The 15,621-nt window shown below is 37.1% G+C and overlaps 1 protein-coding gene across 2 annotated transcripts in view; it reads right to left on the bottom strand.

Annotated features, from left to right (window-relative positions):
* The window catches only part of ARMC8 (armadillo repeat containing 8), an 80,533-nt gene that overhangs the window by 21,965 nt on the left and 42,947 nt on the right, over nucleotides 1-15,621 (bottom strand). For both annotated transcript variants that reach the window (XM_009323990.1, XM_009323991.1), the window contains 5 exons: nucleotides 12,466-12,525; nucleotides 11,100-11,180; nucleotides 7,457-7,532; nucleotides 7,276-7,366; nucleotides 3,571-3,631 (listed from right to left, as the gene is read on the bottom strand). In XM_009323990.1, the coding sequence (XP_009322265.1) occupies nucleotides 3,571-3,631; nucleotides 7,276-7,366; nucleotides 7,457-7,532; nucleotides 11,100-11,180; nucleotides 12,466-12,525 (369 nt within the window). The remainder of the gene's footprint in view (nucleotides 1-3,570; nucleotides 3,632-7,275; nucleotides 7,367-7,456; nucleotides 7,533-11,099; nucleotides 11,181-12,465; nucleotides 12,526-15,621) is intronic.

Consider the following 15,621-nt stretch of genomic DNA (forward strand, 5'->3'; position numbering starts at 1 on the left):
CTCCATTCCACAGATAAGGAAGCAGAGTTACAGGACTTGCCCACATTTATTAAAAAAGTAGATGCTAACACAAGGATTATCATCTAATCCTGCACCTAATCCAGGAAGCCAAAGCACCTCCTCTCTGCATATCTGTTACTTAAGACATCAGATAAGACTTTCAGCCTGAACAGTTGAAAACTGGTTGTAATAGCACAGACACACCTAAGGACCTTCTGCTTCCTTAGGAAGTTAGGCAGAACTCTTTAGAAGAGAAGACAGCTGCTGAGGGTTGATAAACTTAAGCAGCCCTCAAAAATCACCTTATTCCAAAAGTGAGATTTCTAGGACCTCTGCAAGTTTGTCCAAAGTTTGCTTTAAAGCCTTCAGGCATTTAATTGTTCTGACACTTTTTAATCTGTAGAATTCAGAACTGCACCATAATGATTAAATGTCACCAGTTTCAATTACCAAGCTGGCGTTAGGTCTATTAAAAACTGAGACTGGCATAAACAAACTCATAAAAGCTGAACATAAGCTCTCAAAAAACAACATTCAGGTTGACTAAGAAAGAAGTGGAATTTCATGCCTAAACCATGAAGATAGTGTACTTCCCAATTCTTTCCAAGGTCAAATGGCCTGAAATGAGCTATATCTTGGAATTCAAGGCCTAGATATTGTTAAGTCACTGGCTGCAAGCACCCAAGAAACACAAATCTCATACCTTTCAACTTTTAGAAATTCCATCTGTTTAAAATTAAACAAAATCAAAATGCGTCCTTCAGAATTCTTAACTGTTCCATTAGACCTACAGGTCACTACAATGTAGTTAATGCAGAGGAGTAGGGGACTGTATTAGAGGTGTAAGATGAAGAGCCACAAAGCATACCTGACCTTTGCTGGCCAGTAGATAAAAGTCTGAAAATGAACTGTAAAGATGGAATATTTAATTCACATGATATCGCTGGGATGCATCAGGGTTATCTGGACAAATGGTGACTTTCGTTATCAGGATTGCAGAGAAATAATTTCCCTTCCAAGCAAATCTATTGTTTATCAGTCTCCTCCGCCTTCTCTCCATCCCAACTGATTTCATTTTTTCACGTGTTACAGGCCAACCCACTACTCAAACTGAGCAATGAAAATAAATCAAAACCATTTTGGAAACACACATCCCTGACTGTCCTCCAGCTGAAGAAAGTTTGATAGCAAAGGGTCAGTGTTCTGTCCAATAATTTCTGAAAATTAAAGAGGGCATTGCTTTGTTTTAGTTCACCAGAAGTCAAACAATTTATGACTGGATTTACCACAGACTGAGACAGTGTGTTATCTCAAAACTATGAGCTCCTGGAGTGACCCCAGAAGAAAAGAGGAAGTTACATGAGTTGTTTGAACAAGAGGGCAAGGTTCCATGCCTTCCTTCTGTCCTCACTCTTTCGTCTACTCTCAAGTATTACAACAAATTTTAGTCCAAAGTTTAAAATGCTTATTTGCACAGAAGCAGCTTCCATGAGAAAGAAAGTGCTCCTATTGCTGTAGGCTGGCAAGCAAATCAGTTCACAATGGTCTGAAAGGACTGCAGTTATCCATTCAGCCCACGTGGCAGAGCATGTGTAGCTCCACGCACTTAGCAGTCAGCTATCAGCAATAACCTGCCTTTGCCTACAGCAGTAGTCCCCCATTGCTCCTCCCCAGAGCAGAACAGTTCTGGAACCCGCATGTCCTGACCAGGACATAGCCCGGGGTTAAGCAGACAGCAGGGGATTTCTGAAGGGAAGAAATTTTCAAACTAAGAATGAGGTTTGCAGGAGCCAGATAGGTTGGGAGCATGGAATTGTAGCCCTCAGTTTGCAGGGAGAAAGAAGAAAGGATCAAGAAATTGGAGTGTCAATTTGGAAAAAAGCTAAGTAGGAGAATGACGGAGAGGGATGCAGCTTGACTTCCTTACTTTCTGTAAGACCAGATGCCTGTGCAGAACAGATGCCACGATCAACACCAGCAACACTGGAATGAATTGCATTTTGGACTTTCTTGTGTAAAAAGACAGGAGGGATGGGCCTTTGTCTCAGCCAACATACGGATTTTTCATCTGTCATTACCTGGGATGATGGATATCAAAATCCCACTAACAAAAGCTGTAGATATGCAAGAGTCTAATGCCATGGACACTGAAAGGAATGAATATGCTTTCTTATTGCAGTATCTTACATACAGCCTACCCTTTCTCCAGTATTACCAAGAATTAGGACTTAGGGACAGTTCTTGACACTCTGGTGACAGTTTTCCAGTTTAAAATGTAAGCTTGCAGGAGCCATCAGGGGTTTGCAACACACCACAGTGAGAAGATGCTAATCAGTAGCCTTTGGTGGGAGAAGTATTTGTTGCTTTAAGCAGTACACACAGCTACCTGCAGCGCCATGGACTTTCAGCACACGCTATAGCCACGCATATACTTACTAGTTTTCTGTTCATGAGATGATCTGAACACCACGGAGGGGCCTTCACAGCCAAAGACAAAGAACTCCCATAAAAAGTTACTGGGTCTCAAGATCACACACCACCAAATCCTGACAATGACTGCTTTGCTGATTAGACCCTTCACTTGCCGGATTCATTCCAAGAACACATGTAGTCTCTCAATCTCAGTACAGGGGCATATATGGTGAAAAATTTATTTTTTCAGGCATTTAAACTGCATTTCCTTAAGTCTGAACTATGTATTATTCTCTGGAATGAAGGATGCCAAAAGCATACTAAAAGCTTTGGAGTCTGCCAGGCTGCTACAGACATTATCAAAGAAAGCAAATATGTTTTCTTATTGCAGTATTACAGTAATACTTCAGTATCTTATGGAGAAACAAGCAGTGTTAGTATTATCTGATCTCTGGTTGATATGCTTGCTCATCAACAGCTTTTTTTTTTTCTTTTGACTAGCTATAAAGGTGTGACTATTAAGAAAGATATTACATTCCTATGGTATTTAATGAAGTTTCCTTTACTGAATTTCCTTATAAAGTCACATGCGGCATAAAAATCAAATCCAATATATCAGCATGGCAGGTTTTTTTTTTTTAATAACAAATTTCCGTAGCCGAAGTATGAAGCAGACAAGTCTACAAAAACATCGTGAAACCTAAGAAATCATCTGCTCGTGACAGACTCCATGTATAGATTGTGCAAGTATTCTGACTATAGTCTTGTGAAATAAGCTATTGAAAGACAAACCAGTGCCTTGTTCATATACAGAAACCAAGGCAGTAATGTTGTTTCCATGTTACTTACAAATGGTTACTGAAATGATTACAAACCTCAAATGGATGTGTGTCAAACTCTAATATTTATTCCTGGATATTGACCTTTTAGTATGATTCTTTATTTAAAACTTCTTAAAAAAGCCATATCACTATAAATGCTTAAAGACACAAAAGGAAAATAGGGAACTAATTTTTTAAATAAAAATCTCAGGAGAACTTGGTGCTTTGAAATCTTCAGTGTAACAGTTTTTGTGCTACTTGTATACAAGACAAATGGAAACAGGATAGCCCTATGTGAGAAGAACATTTTAAACAGAAAACTGTTTAACCAGCTCACCTTAAGAACGATGCAAGAATCATCTGTCCGTATTGCTCCAGCTCTGCACATGGAAGTAAGGCTGTAACAACATAATAGATCAGTCACCTATCATTGTTTTTTATGCACTTAAGTAAGACATTGCAAAACAACCAACTGCTAATGAAATGTATTCGCCTTTGTTCTACCATTGATTTCAATACATTTGTGCTTACTAGACTTGGGCACATGAACAAACTACTACAGCCACACTTTTAAGTAGATTTCTAGTACAGGACATCTTGCTGGAGCACCAATCAATATACACACCACACACTGGTCAAAAAAGGTTTAACTATTAAACTTGATTGATCCACAAACCTCTTTTACCAACAAAAAAAAACAAAATGAACTTTCATTAAGATAAAGGAGCAATATACATAGACCTGTCCTTTCCTGCAAAGAGCATGGGCAAGCACTTAAAACAATCGGGAGAGAATCGATACAAGGTTGGTAGCCTGACAGCTCAGTCAGAAACCGTTCAAGCTTTGCATTAGCCTAAGAGATGCGGTATCGTTGTGATGCTTGTCCACACGTATGTCTTAACACTCTGCTGGAATAAGCACACCCTTGTCCAATTAAGTCTCTGACACTGAACCAAACCAGCATTTGTTATTAGACAACAACTTAGTGGATATGACAACTCCAAGGTCTGAAACTACAATGTTGACACACAACATCAGACAAATGCATAAGTTGCTTTGTTAATCTACCTGTACATGTGCTCCAAGCTATCAGAAATGCAAAGTAGTTCACCCACCAATAAAAGTGGTTTACATTTAACTGGTTTATACTTTTTACCTGCTTTGCTACAAGGAAACAGAATGAAGCTGGAGGGTAACTGCTCTGCATTCAGTGCAGGAACAGTCAACTATCTTTTGTTTTAGCTTCTGAACTAAGCCATTGTAACTAGCTTTTATCATGCCACAGTTGAGGTTAAAAGAATGACTGAATTTCAGTGAAGGTGACTTAAAACTAACGTGTTTCAACTCTCAGCTGGGCAGGCTAAAAGTGTACATAGGGTCAATTTTAATTGCTCAGCTAAAGGAGCAGTAATATGCTAACATACTGTAACCATATCATGTTTCACTGCATTCCTGAGCTCTTTCCAAATGCTTAAAGAGAGTTCTTTCACCTCTTAGAAGGTAACATCACTGATCCTGTTCCAAACACCTACCAGTGACAGACATAGCTAAAATCCCATAATCAGAAGCCTTTTTATATATTATTTCTCGGAAGAGAAAAGATAAGACTTGACTGTTAGCACAGAGATCATTTTATAAACTTTTACTGCCCAAGCCTTGCAGCTGACAGCAGGAAATACTCATTTTCACACCTGAAAAATCAGGAGGAAAGCACCCATCTTGCAGTTGCCATTTAGTCCAGCTAGACCCTATTTGCCAGACAAAGTAGCTCTATTTAACTTATTTCATGTTTGAAAGTATTTTTACTTCAGGTAAAATAGGCTTGGCTTAGCTGGAAGCAATTCCGGTAATTTTAATAGAAAAGGTTACTCCTCCACTTGTAGCTGCAAATAGCTCTCCCAAGAAGCTTACTGCTCTTCCCTCTGTGCCAACACTGCTGCTCAAGTGAAGGATCCTTACTCCATTTCAATGAAGAGGTATTAACTTGGGTCTTCCAGGTCTACTGCAATTGTTGAAAAACAAAGGAAACTTCTTATGATAGCCCCGTATGCCAGTCTGGATTCAAATAAAAATTTAACAAAAGGCTTCACAAATGCATAAAAAAACCCCCTTCTTCATCTGCATTCCAAAGACTCTACTAATAAATCAGAGAGGAACTGCAGATTAATTCACCAAAGCTGGCAAGGCAGGAGTGAAGTCTAATTTAGAAGCTGAAAAAAAGAGGACCTGTGACAATTTCACCTACTACTCTCGTTAGAAAAAAAGAAAGGAGAGAGAGTCTGACTTGAAGGGAATCAAGTAGGGAATGGACTTATAGAAGAAAAGCCAGTAGATCTTTGCGAGCCCCCAGGACTGTCGTGAAACTGAGGCCTTGACTGCCCTACTAAGGAAGGATGACTGCCCATGGACTAATTAGAAACCCAGTCTGAAACTCTAGATACTGATTTGTCTTCCATTTTCCTACAATTTTCTTTTTTGCTTTTCACTGCATCATTTTCTTCCATGCTTCCAAAGGTCCACTTGAGCCCAAGTACTGCAAAGCAACAGCAAAAGATGGGATTGTCTACCCAACTCCTTCCAATGTGAAGCAGATCAGTAATGAACACCAATAGACCTGGGAGCATTCATCCCAGAACAAGGAGACAGTCCAGAGCCAGAACAACTCTTTTAACTCCAGGCTGCATTCATGACTTATCAACTGCCTTACATCTTGATTTCAGTTAAAAAAAATTTCTAACACTTAATTCCCTACGTATTCTTTGAATTCTCAAAGAAACACATAAATCAATCACAACTGAGACTGCTACAACACAGTTAATTTAACTTGCCTTCTTCACTAAAAGCTACCTAACAAACCAGTAAAACCAGATTGCATAGACCAATTGTGGTTGGAAAAGAGCGTGGGAGGTCCCCAGGCAGACCTCCCACATGGAGTGGGATTACCTTCCTAAGACAACCCCCACACATGTACACATCTTTATAACTGCTTTCATGAATGGGTTAAGTCATCATAACCTGGCAACGTTACAAAAGAGGACATCCTACCTACCCCACTTCCTCACGCAGAATCTCAAGACCTTGCACTGAGACAAGCGTCAGTGAAATTGTTTGGTGAACTGAATCAGAGAACTCACTGATCCAGGTCAAAAACAAGCCATCAAAATCTAAAAGAATAATCAAATGATACACCAGTGACCAAACTCTTGAGTTACGTTTGATTTTAGTAGTTTATAGTGATGGGTAATTTTCTCTTTAACCCCCTGAAGTCATTTATTCCATTCTTATCAACACAACAAAAGGAAAAGGGTCTTAAAGGGAGTCATTTCCCCATTTATGAAGCGAGTATAACGCTAGTGTTGCTGTTGCAGAACTTGGGTCACATTTTTGTGACAGGGTAGAAAGTCATTATGAATATGAACACACAGAAGTGTGCCCACACCAGAAGGAAAAGTTTGATTTGAACTACAAAATTAATTAATAACATTAATTCTGCTGTATGAGCACATGAAGCTTAAAGAATAATCTATTTTAATTAAAACAGTTGGGAAGAGGCACTAGCTCTGCTCTCATCATCTTAGTGCCTCCAGTTCTCAACACACCACAGCCCCAGTCACCTGAGTGAGTCCTCTGAACAGTGGTGCAACAACGACATTAACTTGTATTACAGAGTATAATACTGAAATATCATCATGTAAGGACATAAGACTGACCATAGCCAATCCAAAGTAAAACTTATCATAAAATCCAAGCAACTTGTGAAAACTGCAGTTCAGCTTATGAAAAACCATATGTCTGAATACATATTCCTGACAAAACTGCTGCCCAGCAACATTTTTTTCCTGTTTATGTACAGCAGAGTGAAAGTTGTGCTATAAAGATTATTAGGTGAGAATCACTTCTTCAAGGATTTAGATAATGCAAATAATATCTATAATTATTCCTAAGATTTCAGATCACATATTACTTTGCAACAAGTAAAAAGGGAACAGTTAAAAGGTATTAAATTGCATACTATTTCATTCTAATTCCTGATGAAAATTACCATTTAGCTGATGTGAGCTGCATTTCAATAGGCTTGTCCCTTTGTAACATCTTCACAAAAATTTGCGGTAACAATTCTCCATCAACCGACACTGCAAGCAATGAAAGAGAACTCAAAGTAATTCTTATTCAGCCAGTCAATAAAATGAGTGTCAAATAAGCAACAGCAGCATTATACTTACCATTTACAAGAGTCATTGATACCTGTGGGTTTTCAAAGGCTAGAACTGAGAAGCATTTCAATGCTTGCATTCGAACCTGTGTAAAAACATAACACAGATGAAGTATAAACGTAAATGCAAACTTAAAAGCAAAACTGGTCTATACTGCTGTATAGGCTTGTAGAAAATAATTCTGTATAATCAATAAGAAATGTAGATGATGAATAAAAGGCAGATGGAAACATCTAACTCACACCTTGACTCCTGTGATCTCCCTGTTGGAATTATCCTTCTGTGGGGTATGTTGTGAACTATTTGTGAAAAAGACAAGCAAGGATAAAACTTGGGAACCAGACAGTAAGAAATACTGGTCTTATCTGTGATGCCTCACAAATGTGCAAACAACAACAAAAGAATGTAAGTATCATAACAATAGTACTGTTTCTTTCCAGGACTCATAAGTACATAAGAGAATCAGAAATACATGTCGTTGAGATTTATATTTCAGAAGCCTTTAAAGGTGAGTTTAATAAAATGTCTAAAGAGAACCATCCAGCTGAAGTGATTCTAAACTAATCCTAAAACAAATACATACCATAAGTTTTACTGCCATTACACAGCCTCAGATACCACCTGTACAAAACGGATTCACAAATTTCTTCATGCTGGATCTTCGTCCTCCAGTCCAAAACCATGTCTTGGTTTAATCAAACAGTATTTCATGGTTGCCTAGTCATTCTAGACTATGAAGTCTCTATAACCTCTTTTTTGACACAGGGAAGACCAACCGTTACCATCTTCCCAGATGAAGAATCTAATTTAGTTCAGACATTAGTCTTTGACTTCACCTTCTACAGTTACACATATTTAAACTATGTCCATGTCTTTCCATGTTTCTGTTACCACATTCTTAGTGTGAAAACAAAGCAAAAGGAACAAGATTTTGACCTAAAGAATCCCGTCACTGCAGAAAGCACTTACTGCAAGTTAGGTTTAGGCCCATCCCACCCTCCTCAACAAAAAGTCTTAGAAACATGGAAGTCCAAGGGTAGGCAACAACAGCAAAGACAATCACACTTTTGTGCACTGATTTTATAATATCTAATCACTGCCATGGTCAGATCTCTTCTCATCAGTAGTAGTGAAGTCTTAGTCAGGAGGAACAGACAGCAGGCTACCTGGCTTCAGAACAAAAGCCAGGTACTTTTGTTCCATTTACTTTTCAGACAATCTAATGAATACAGTGTATGCTTCAAAGCAGCAGGAAACAGAGACCGTGTATCGAATAAGCACTGAAAAAAGTCAAACCCACAGCTCAAGAGCTGTATTCTTGCCAGAAGGAAGTCAGGGGCTGGGGGGTAAAGGTTCTAATGAAAACAACTGAAGTCTAGCTAGAAGGTAACTATTTTATATAATATTGCTCTATAAAGATATTAAAATTACTATGATGACTACTTTCTTTGCTAATAATGTCTACTTAAGGGCAATTAGTTCAGTAGTTACATGAGAAACAGGGAACACAAGCATTTGGAAAAATATGTAAATACGGTCTGGAAACCATTATCTATAATGCTGCTGTAAAAGCTGTAGTCCCTTTATGTTAGACATCTCACCAGTGGTGAAAATGCACACTTGTAATCATGTAACATATGGGAAAGATACTCGTAGAATCAGCTGGCTATGGGACAATCCCAAAACCAAAGAAAAAGAGTTTATTGAAAAAATAATGGGCAATTCTCTTGGCAGACCTAGACAAACTCTTCTCATGGGGACTGAAATCCCATTTTGAGGGTTTCTGCTGTTTATTGATGTGGTCCTATTGCCTAAATCATCTGAGATACCTTACTGGCCTTTACCGTAAGTATTGAAAAACAGGCAAAGTTTTTAAATCCTGTCTTTTCCTGTTATGTTCTTATTAGGTTGAATATTAAGAAATTGGATAGATAAGTATGAGAATGAGATGGCTTGTATTCTACAAAAATGTATCCATTACAGTAGAAGTCAGAGAATGTCTAAATACTGCAGAACACTAAGAAAGCAGCTAAGACCACAATGAAGCTCTTAACCCCAGGGGTATTAACTGAGGAAAGTGTATGAAGAGCAATAAAAAGCAGTTCAGTATGTACACCTGGAATTTAGAGGCCTGATCAAACTAGCAAAGGAGGAAATGAAGAATACTTTATACATCTCTCCAGTAAGGTAGGACTAAATATATATATTTTAATGCAACGCTACATGTATCTTGTTGGTGAAAAAGCAACTTGAAAACTTTACCTTGCTCTGATTTCTTTGTTTTAAAGCAGCTCTTTGAAAAAATTAGGGAAGGTTCAAAGCCATTAGAAAAGGTTCCAAGCCAAACACAGCTTAGAAAATTCACCTTACGATACGGGGTAAAAAAGCTAATGGGAGAAAGAGCAAAATGTTGCCTGATCATGGCAAAAACTAATTCGTACAGAAAGACAGAAAACAGAAGTTTACCAGTCTCACTAACAAAATATTGAAGACCACAAACTTCCTACTGGATCTATAAAAAAACCAAAACAAACCCCAAACCAAACAAAAAGCACCACACGTAAGATTAACAAGCCCCTGGAACAGGGCACCAAATTTCCCTTCACTTGAAATTCTCATTTAAAGACTGGTTTTCCTAAAAATTTAATTATCAAGAATATTCTGCATTGGGCAGGAGATCAAAATAGACAAGCACAATTATCTCATCTAGTCTCAATTAACCAGTGAACAGCATACTTTCAATAAAATAAAAGTGGCATGATAACATATCGGGTATTTTGTACTAGATATTGTAATAAGAATAACTCAAGATAAATTTGGATACTTTGAAGTGTTTCTTATTTTCAGAATGATGACATTCATACTTTTTGGGGGGAGGGGGGGTAAATAGATATCTTCATAAGAAAGTCCATGCTTAGAGATCATAGGATTGGCTTCAGACAGATTTCAAAATCATTTGCATAGCAGACATCTGTTAGCCCCCCAAAAAACAAACTACACAGAAGAGTCTCGAAGCATTTTATGCACTCAAACATTTTATTAAGTAATCTACAGCAGACTCCCAAGGCTGTGCTCAGGATTTGAAATTTTGGCCTTAGACTGGAAAGAGCTAGTTGATCCTCCTTGCCACCAAGTTACAGGTAGAACATGATGCTTTTCCCCAGAGGTGGTACTTTCAGATAGTCCAGGATGGACTTCCAAAACGTAACAGAGGATGGAGCTGAGACTCAGGAGATTCAGTGATCATGAAACACAGGTACCTGGTGGCCTCCACACATTCCATGTCCATGTTTTCACAGGTATGACTTCTGGTTAGGACAACTCACATTTGCTTCTCTTGGCTTAATTTCTTTTTCTCATTTATCGTTCAACAAATTAGACCATTTTTATTTGGTTGCTAATTGACTGTTCTTTGGATCAATGAAAGTCAGCTCTGTTTTAATTAACGGTGTTTTAACTTTACAGAGCACTCCAAAACAATAGGTCTCGTTTCCACAGAAATCCATACAGCAAGTAAAAACAACTGTTATTCTATAAATATGTTATACCTGTTTATACTTCTAGTTCATATGCATAAACATTGTTTTTACAATCTTCATTTGGATCCCTTTCATAAATATATGTAAAACACCAAATAATTTTAATGTCTTACTTTGTAGGAGGTGGAGACTAACAGATGTGCAATATTCTGAACAGCTCCATGGTTAAATAAGATTGTCTGGTGATCTGGACCCTTCAAAGGAAAACATAAAACACGATTTATCTTTTTAAAAGAACACATAAGAGGTTTCCACTATCTGCAACTTATTGTTAAGTATTAAAGGTAGATTTACTAACATGTACTTTGTAATCAGTTGGCATATCTAATTTTTTTTTAAATAAAGAGTTTCCACTATCTGCAACTTATTGTTAAGTATTAAAGGTAGATTTACTAACATGTACGTAATCAGTTGGCATATCTAATTTTTTTTTAAATAAAGAAGTCCAACTCTTATTTTTATAGCCTTTGTCCTTTTCCAGTAATCATTTCCACTCTTTTCTTCAATAAGCAATGAAATTAGTTTTCACAAATGAAGAAACATGGATAGAGTACTTAATGTTTCTATTCTTCATATTGGAAACAATCGAAAGCTCCTGATTTTCTCTACAAATTGTATAAGAGATCCCCAGTTACTAATGTCTTCTTCACTGGTAATATTAAGCATTTTCAACAATTCTAACTTCAGAAGAGAGTGAATTAATTCTAAAACTGTTTCCAGACAGAATGTGACAGTGCTTTGAGAACAGATTCGTATTTTCCTCCTACAGATTATTTTACTTTCAAACATATTTAGCCATAAACCTAGTCAGCCATCACCCATTTATTGACTTCAAGATTTAAGTCAACAATGGCTGATACGTCAATATTTTTCCAAGATTTAAAAAGCATTTGGAATTAAACACAAATACTGAATTTTGCAGTAGAAAGGTCTCAGAACTTCCAAGTGTGACAAGGCTCGATGAGGTTGGAAAAAACAACATGAAATCTCAATGGGGCCTGCAACCCTCAACCATCTCTTGTGAAATCTGATCTGTGACTTACAAACATCTCTTTAGAAGTAGATTCATTACTAGTCACATTTGCATTTAGCACAGATCATGCGCAATTTAAATTCAGCTTTTAGAATGTCACAGCATTAATCATACCTCAATGCATTTTCTTGACTAATCTGCAAGTGAAGAAAGTATCTTCACTCCTTAGTCTTTTGTTCAAACCCAGCTGAGTTTATGGGCACACCTATACGCCCTAGTATGTGACGTTTTATTTTCACATTTGAGATACAGCTGAAATCAGATATCTCTTATTCAAAAGAACATTTTTTAGAACATCCCTTACTTCTAAGAAAAAAAGCATAAAATTATTTTTAGATGTAACATATCTGGTGCTTTAAGAGATGCTTCAGCTGCTACTGACACCAAGAGCTTTCTACCAAAAAATGCAATTAAAACAGCATGGTTGAAGTACGAAAACAACTTACATTGGCACACAGAAGTGGCTGAGGCAATGATTTAAAGCCGCAGCTATGCCAGTGTTGAAGCTGAAGAACAGATATTAAAATATGTGAAAAAAATGAATGAAATTAAAGTAAAAGAAATCATATTGACCTAGATAGTTTTAGTAATTCACAAGTATTAGTGATTTTTCAATGAGATGTAGACGGTAAATTCTGTGCAAACAAGACGAATGCATGTACAGAGGTGACACTTGGGTGTATTCTTAGTTGCATAACTAGATGTACATGGAAATATCTAATCTGTACACATTGTGTTTGCACACACCAATCCAGCTTATTTAATGCACAATCAGGTTAAGCACTAATCCATAAATAGGGACAGCTTCAAATATAAATGTGCAAACTTGAGAATACAATGTATCATTCCTTCCTAATTCCGAGCAGCTCAGGCACCAATTTAATAGCAAGGCCTTTTGCCTTTGTTTCTCTTTGGGTATACTGACAGAGTTCCAGGAGCCAGTCCTATTACAGTGATCTTTTTCTCCAAGTATGATTGAATGACATATTTCAGGAATAGAAATCATGCTTCTTGCATGATTTTCCATCATAAAATGTCAGTTTTCAAGAAAGCAGTAGGATAGAACAATGTAACAACTCATTCCATAATGAAGTTTTAGAAGCAGATATCTAAATGCAAATGTACCTTGGTTCAGGGATCCAGCACCAGGCCTAAGATCACATAAGAAAACATTCTCAGAACAGGTTTGGGAGGAAGCTACCTTGATTACAGGCTTTATCCTGGATCTTTCCCAGACACAAGATTTTAATTTTCAACTGGTGATGAAATTATTACTTATGCAGAGATGTCACCACATTCAAATATGTTTCAGAACTATCTTTTCAAATTATTCATACAACCATGTGTTTCCAAATGCATACCTTATCTTTTTAATTTGACCATTAAAACAGTAATGCTTACCTACTCACATCACTTTCTCTGGAAACAAATCAACTGTGATAGAGAGAATCTTAAAAAGTAAATTTTGACTTGCATTTTAGCATACCATGTACATCAACCTGATTTCAGTTTACTTATTTGCTTATATGTTGATAGAATCCTAGCTCCGTATGTTAAGAACTGCTTCTGCTCCCCCTGTAAATCAACACTTTCCCTTGCTTAGGATGGCTCTTCTCCAGGGTCAATCTTTTCCATCAGTTAATTTTAACTCTAAAAATGCAGTGAGAAGCAGTAAAAGTAAGAAGTAAAAGCAGAAAACAGCAGCAATATGCTAGGAACTGAATTAAGGATTTCCTAGCTCAAGAGAACAGGTCTGAGCTTTTCCAGGGAAATTTGAGCAGGTGAGAAAGAAAGAAACCTGAGAAGCCCAACCAAACATGACTCTGGCAAGGAAGAGAAAAAAATGGATGCACAAGATCTAAGCAGAGAACAGTATGCAGGAACAAGGAGGGTAGGAGCTATGATACGTCACTATTAGTTTAATGAATAAATCTACTAAGATGAGGAAAAAGAGAAATAAAAGCATCAATACCTCTTATAATATATGCTAAGCCTTACCTAAATACGAAAGCTTATAGCAACTTATTTCTTCAGGAAAAAAATTAGAAAGGTTCTCTCACTCATCTTTCTTTTGGGGGGAAGATGGAAGTCTTCATTAAAAATGTAGTGAATACTGAAACTTTCAGTACTTAATTTTTTTTTTTTAATTATAAGAACATACTTTGCCTATCCATATAAATCAGAAAATCCCCTGCAAATTCTGCTTCACTGTATTAGATGTATTTTGCTATGTCTGAAAATACAGTAATTGACTTTGATAATCAGACCTGAAACACAAGAACTAAACAAAAAAAAGAAAGAAGGGGGCATTTTAGATTTTTGCTGAACAGCTGCATTTGCCTGGGCAAGAGAGAAATGAGTTCTTGATCAATTTAACATTTGTGACGACCTGTTTACTCAACCTCAAATATTTTTCTTTGTTATGGAGCTCACGTTTATTCTGTAAATGCAACTATTTCCTAATAGTCATACCCATCACCCTGCTTTTGTTGTGCATTCATGTTTCTATCTGTTCACACAATCAACTTTTTCTTTCCAAAAACATTCACTGTCAGTTTTGTTCGAGAGACATTTGGGGGATGGAGGAGGCATTCAAAACAGTATAGAGAGTTCATAAGACCTTCCTTACTCTACTCTTGCTAAGTGACTGGGCATTTGCTTTGTTAACAATATATTTGATATGCAAGTCACCAGGAGTTAATGGAGCTACAAGGAAGTAACTCATTTGGAAAAAGATGACAATAACTGTTTTCACGTTGGATTAATTACCTGAAGTTACTCAGCAGTTCTCACACAGCCAACAGGGTTTATACTGCTACAGAGCTAACCCCTGGTTGTATAAACTGACTTCTATACCACCCCATAATCAGCCCTGTGTTATTTTTCTTGTAAGCGAACATGGCCCTATTTTTCACCTGTTCAAGCTACCCAGCCTATTAAGGAGACTTTCAAGGGCCACTTAAACATGAGATGCCTCGTTGGTGCATTTTTCTTCTTAAAATACCAAATTCTTTTTCTAGTATTAGCTATAGATCTGAACTTCCACAGTCCAGTGTAGGATATTGTCTTAATGTTTTCTTTAAACAATTCTATAAATATTAGCAGCTGAGTTATATTTTTATATCACACTAACTCTACAGTTTTCAGTCCTCAGTTTCACTTAACAGAAGAAATGCAATTGGATGAATGTACATAAACAACAGTCAAGGTAGAGAAAAACATTTTTAACAAAGGAATAATTCAGAGTTCCAGAAGAACTGGAATTCATCCAAAAAGTGATAAGGTAGAAGGATATTTTTGAAGGCAAATACTTACAAATTCATAAATTTTGGAACTTTTTCATTTGTTAGTCTGGGAGATAAATATGATCTATGATCTTTTAGTTTTAAACTGTTTCTAAAAGGGAAAGATGCTGTACAAATCTGATTTCCTACACTGAATTATTTTGATACAGTTACTGTATAACCCATGGGTACAGTAACTACCAAAAAAACGCAACAATACAAAAAACAGTGGTGTGTGGAAACTTGGACGGGGGGGGAGGGAAAGACAAAAACCTCTGTGTTTGGGGTGGGGTTGCTGCTGTTATTAAATTAGTTTTC

The sequence above is a fragment of the Pygoscelis adeliae genome, unplaced genomic scaffold, assembly GCF_000699105.1.
Source record: "Pygoscelis adeliae isolate BGI_AS28 unplaced genomic scaffold, ASM69910v1 Scaffold485, whole genome shotgun sequence".
Classification (NCBI taxonomy): domain Eukaryota; kingdom Metazoa; phylum Chordata; class Aves; order Sphenisciformes; family Spheniscidae; genus Pygoscelis; species Pygoscelis adeliae.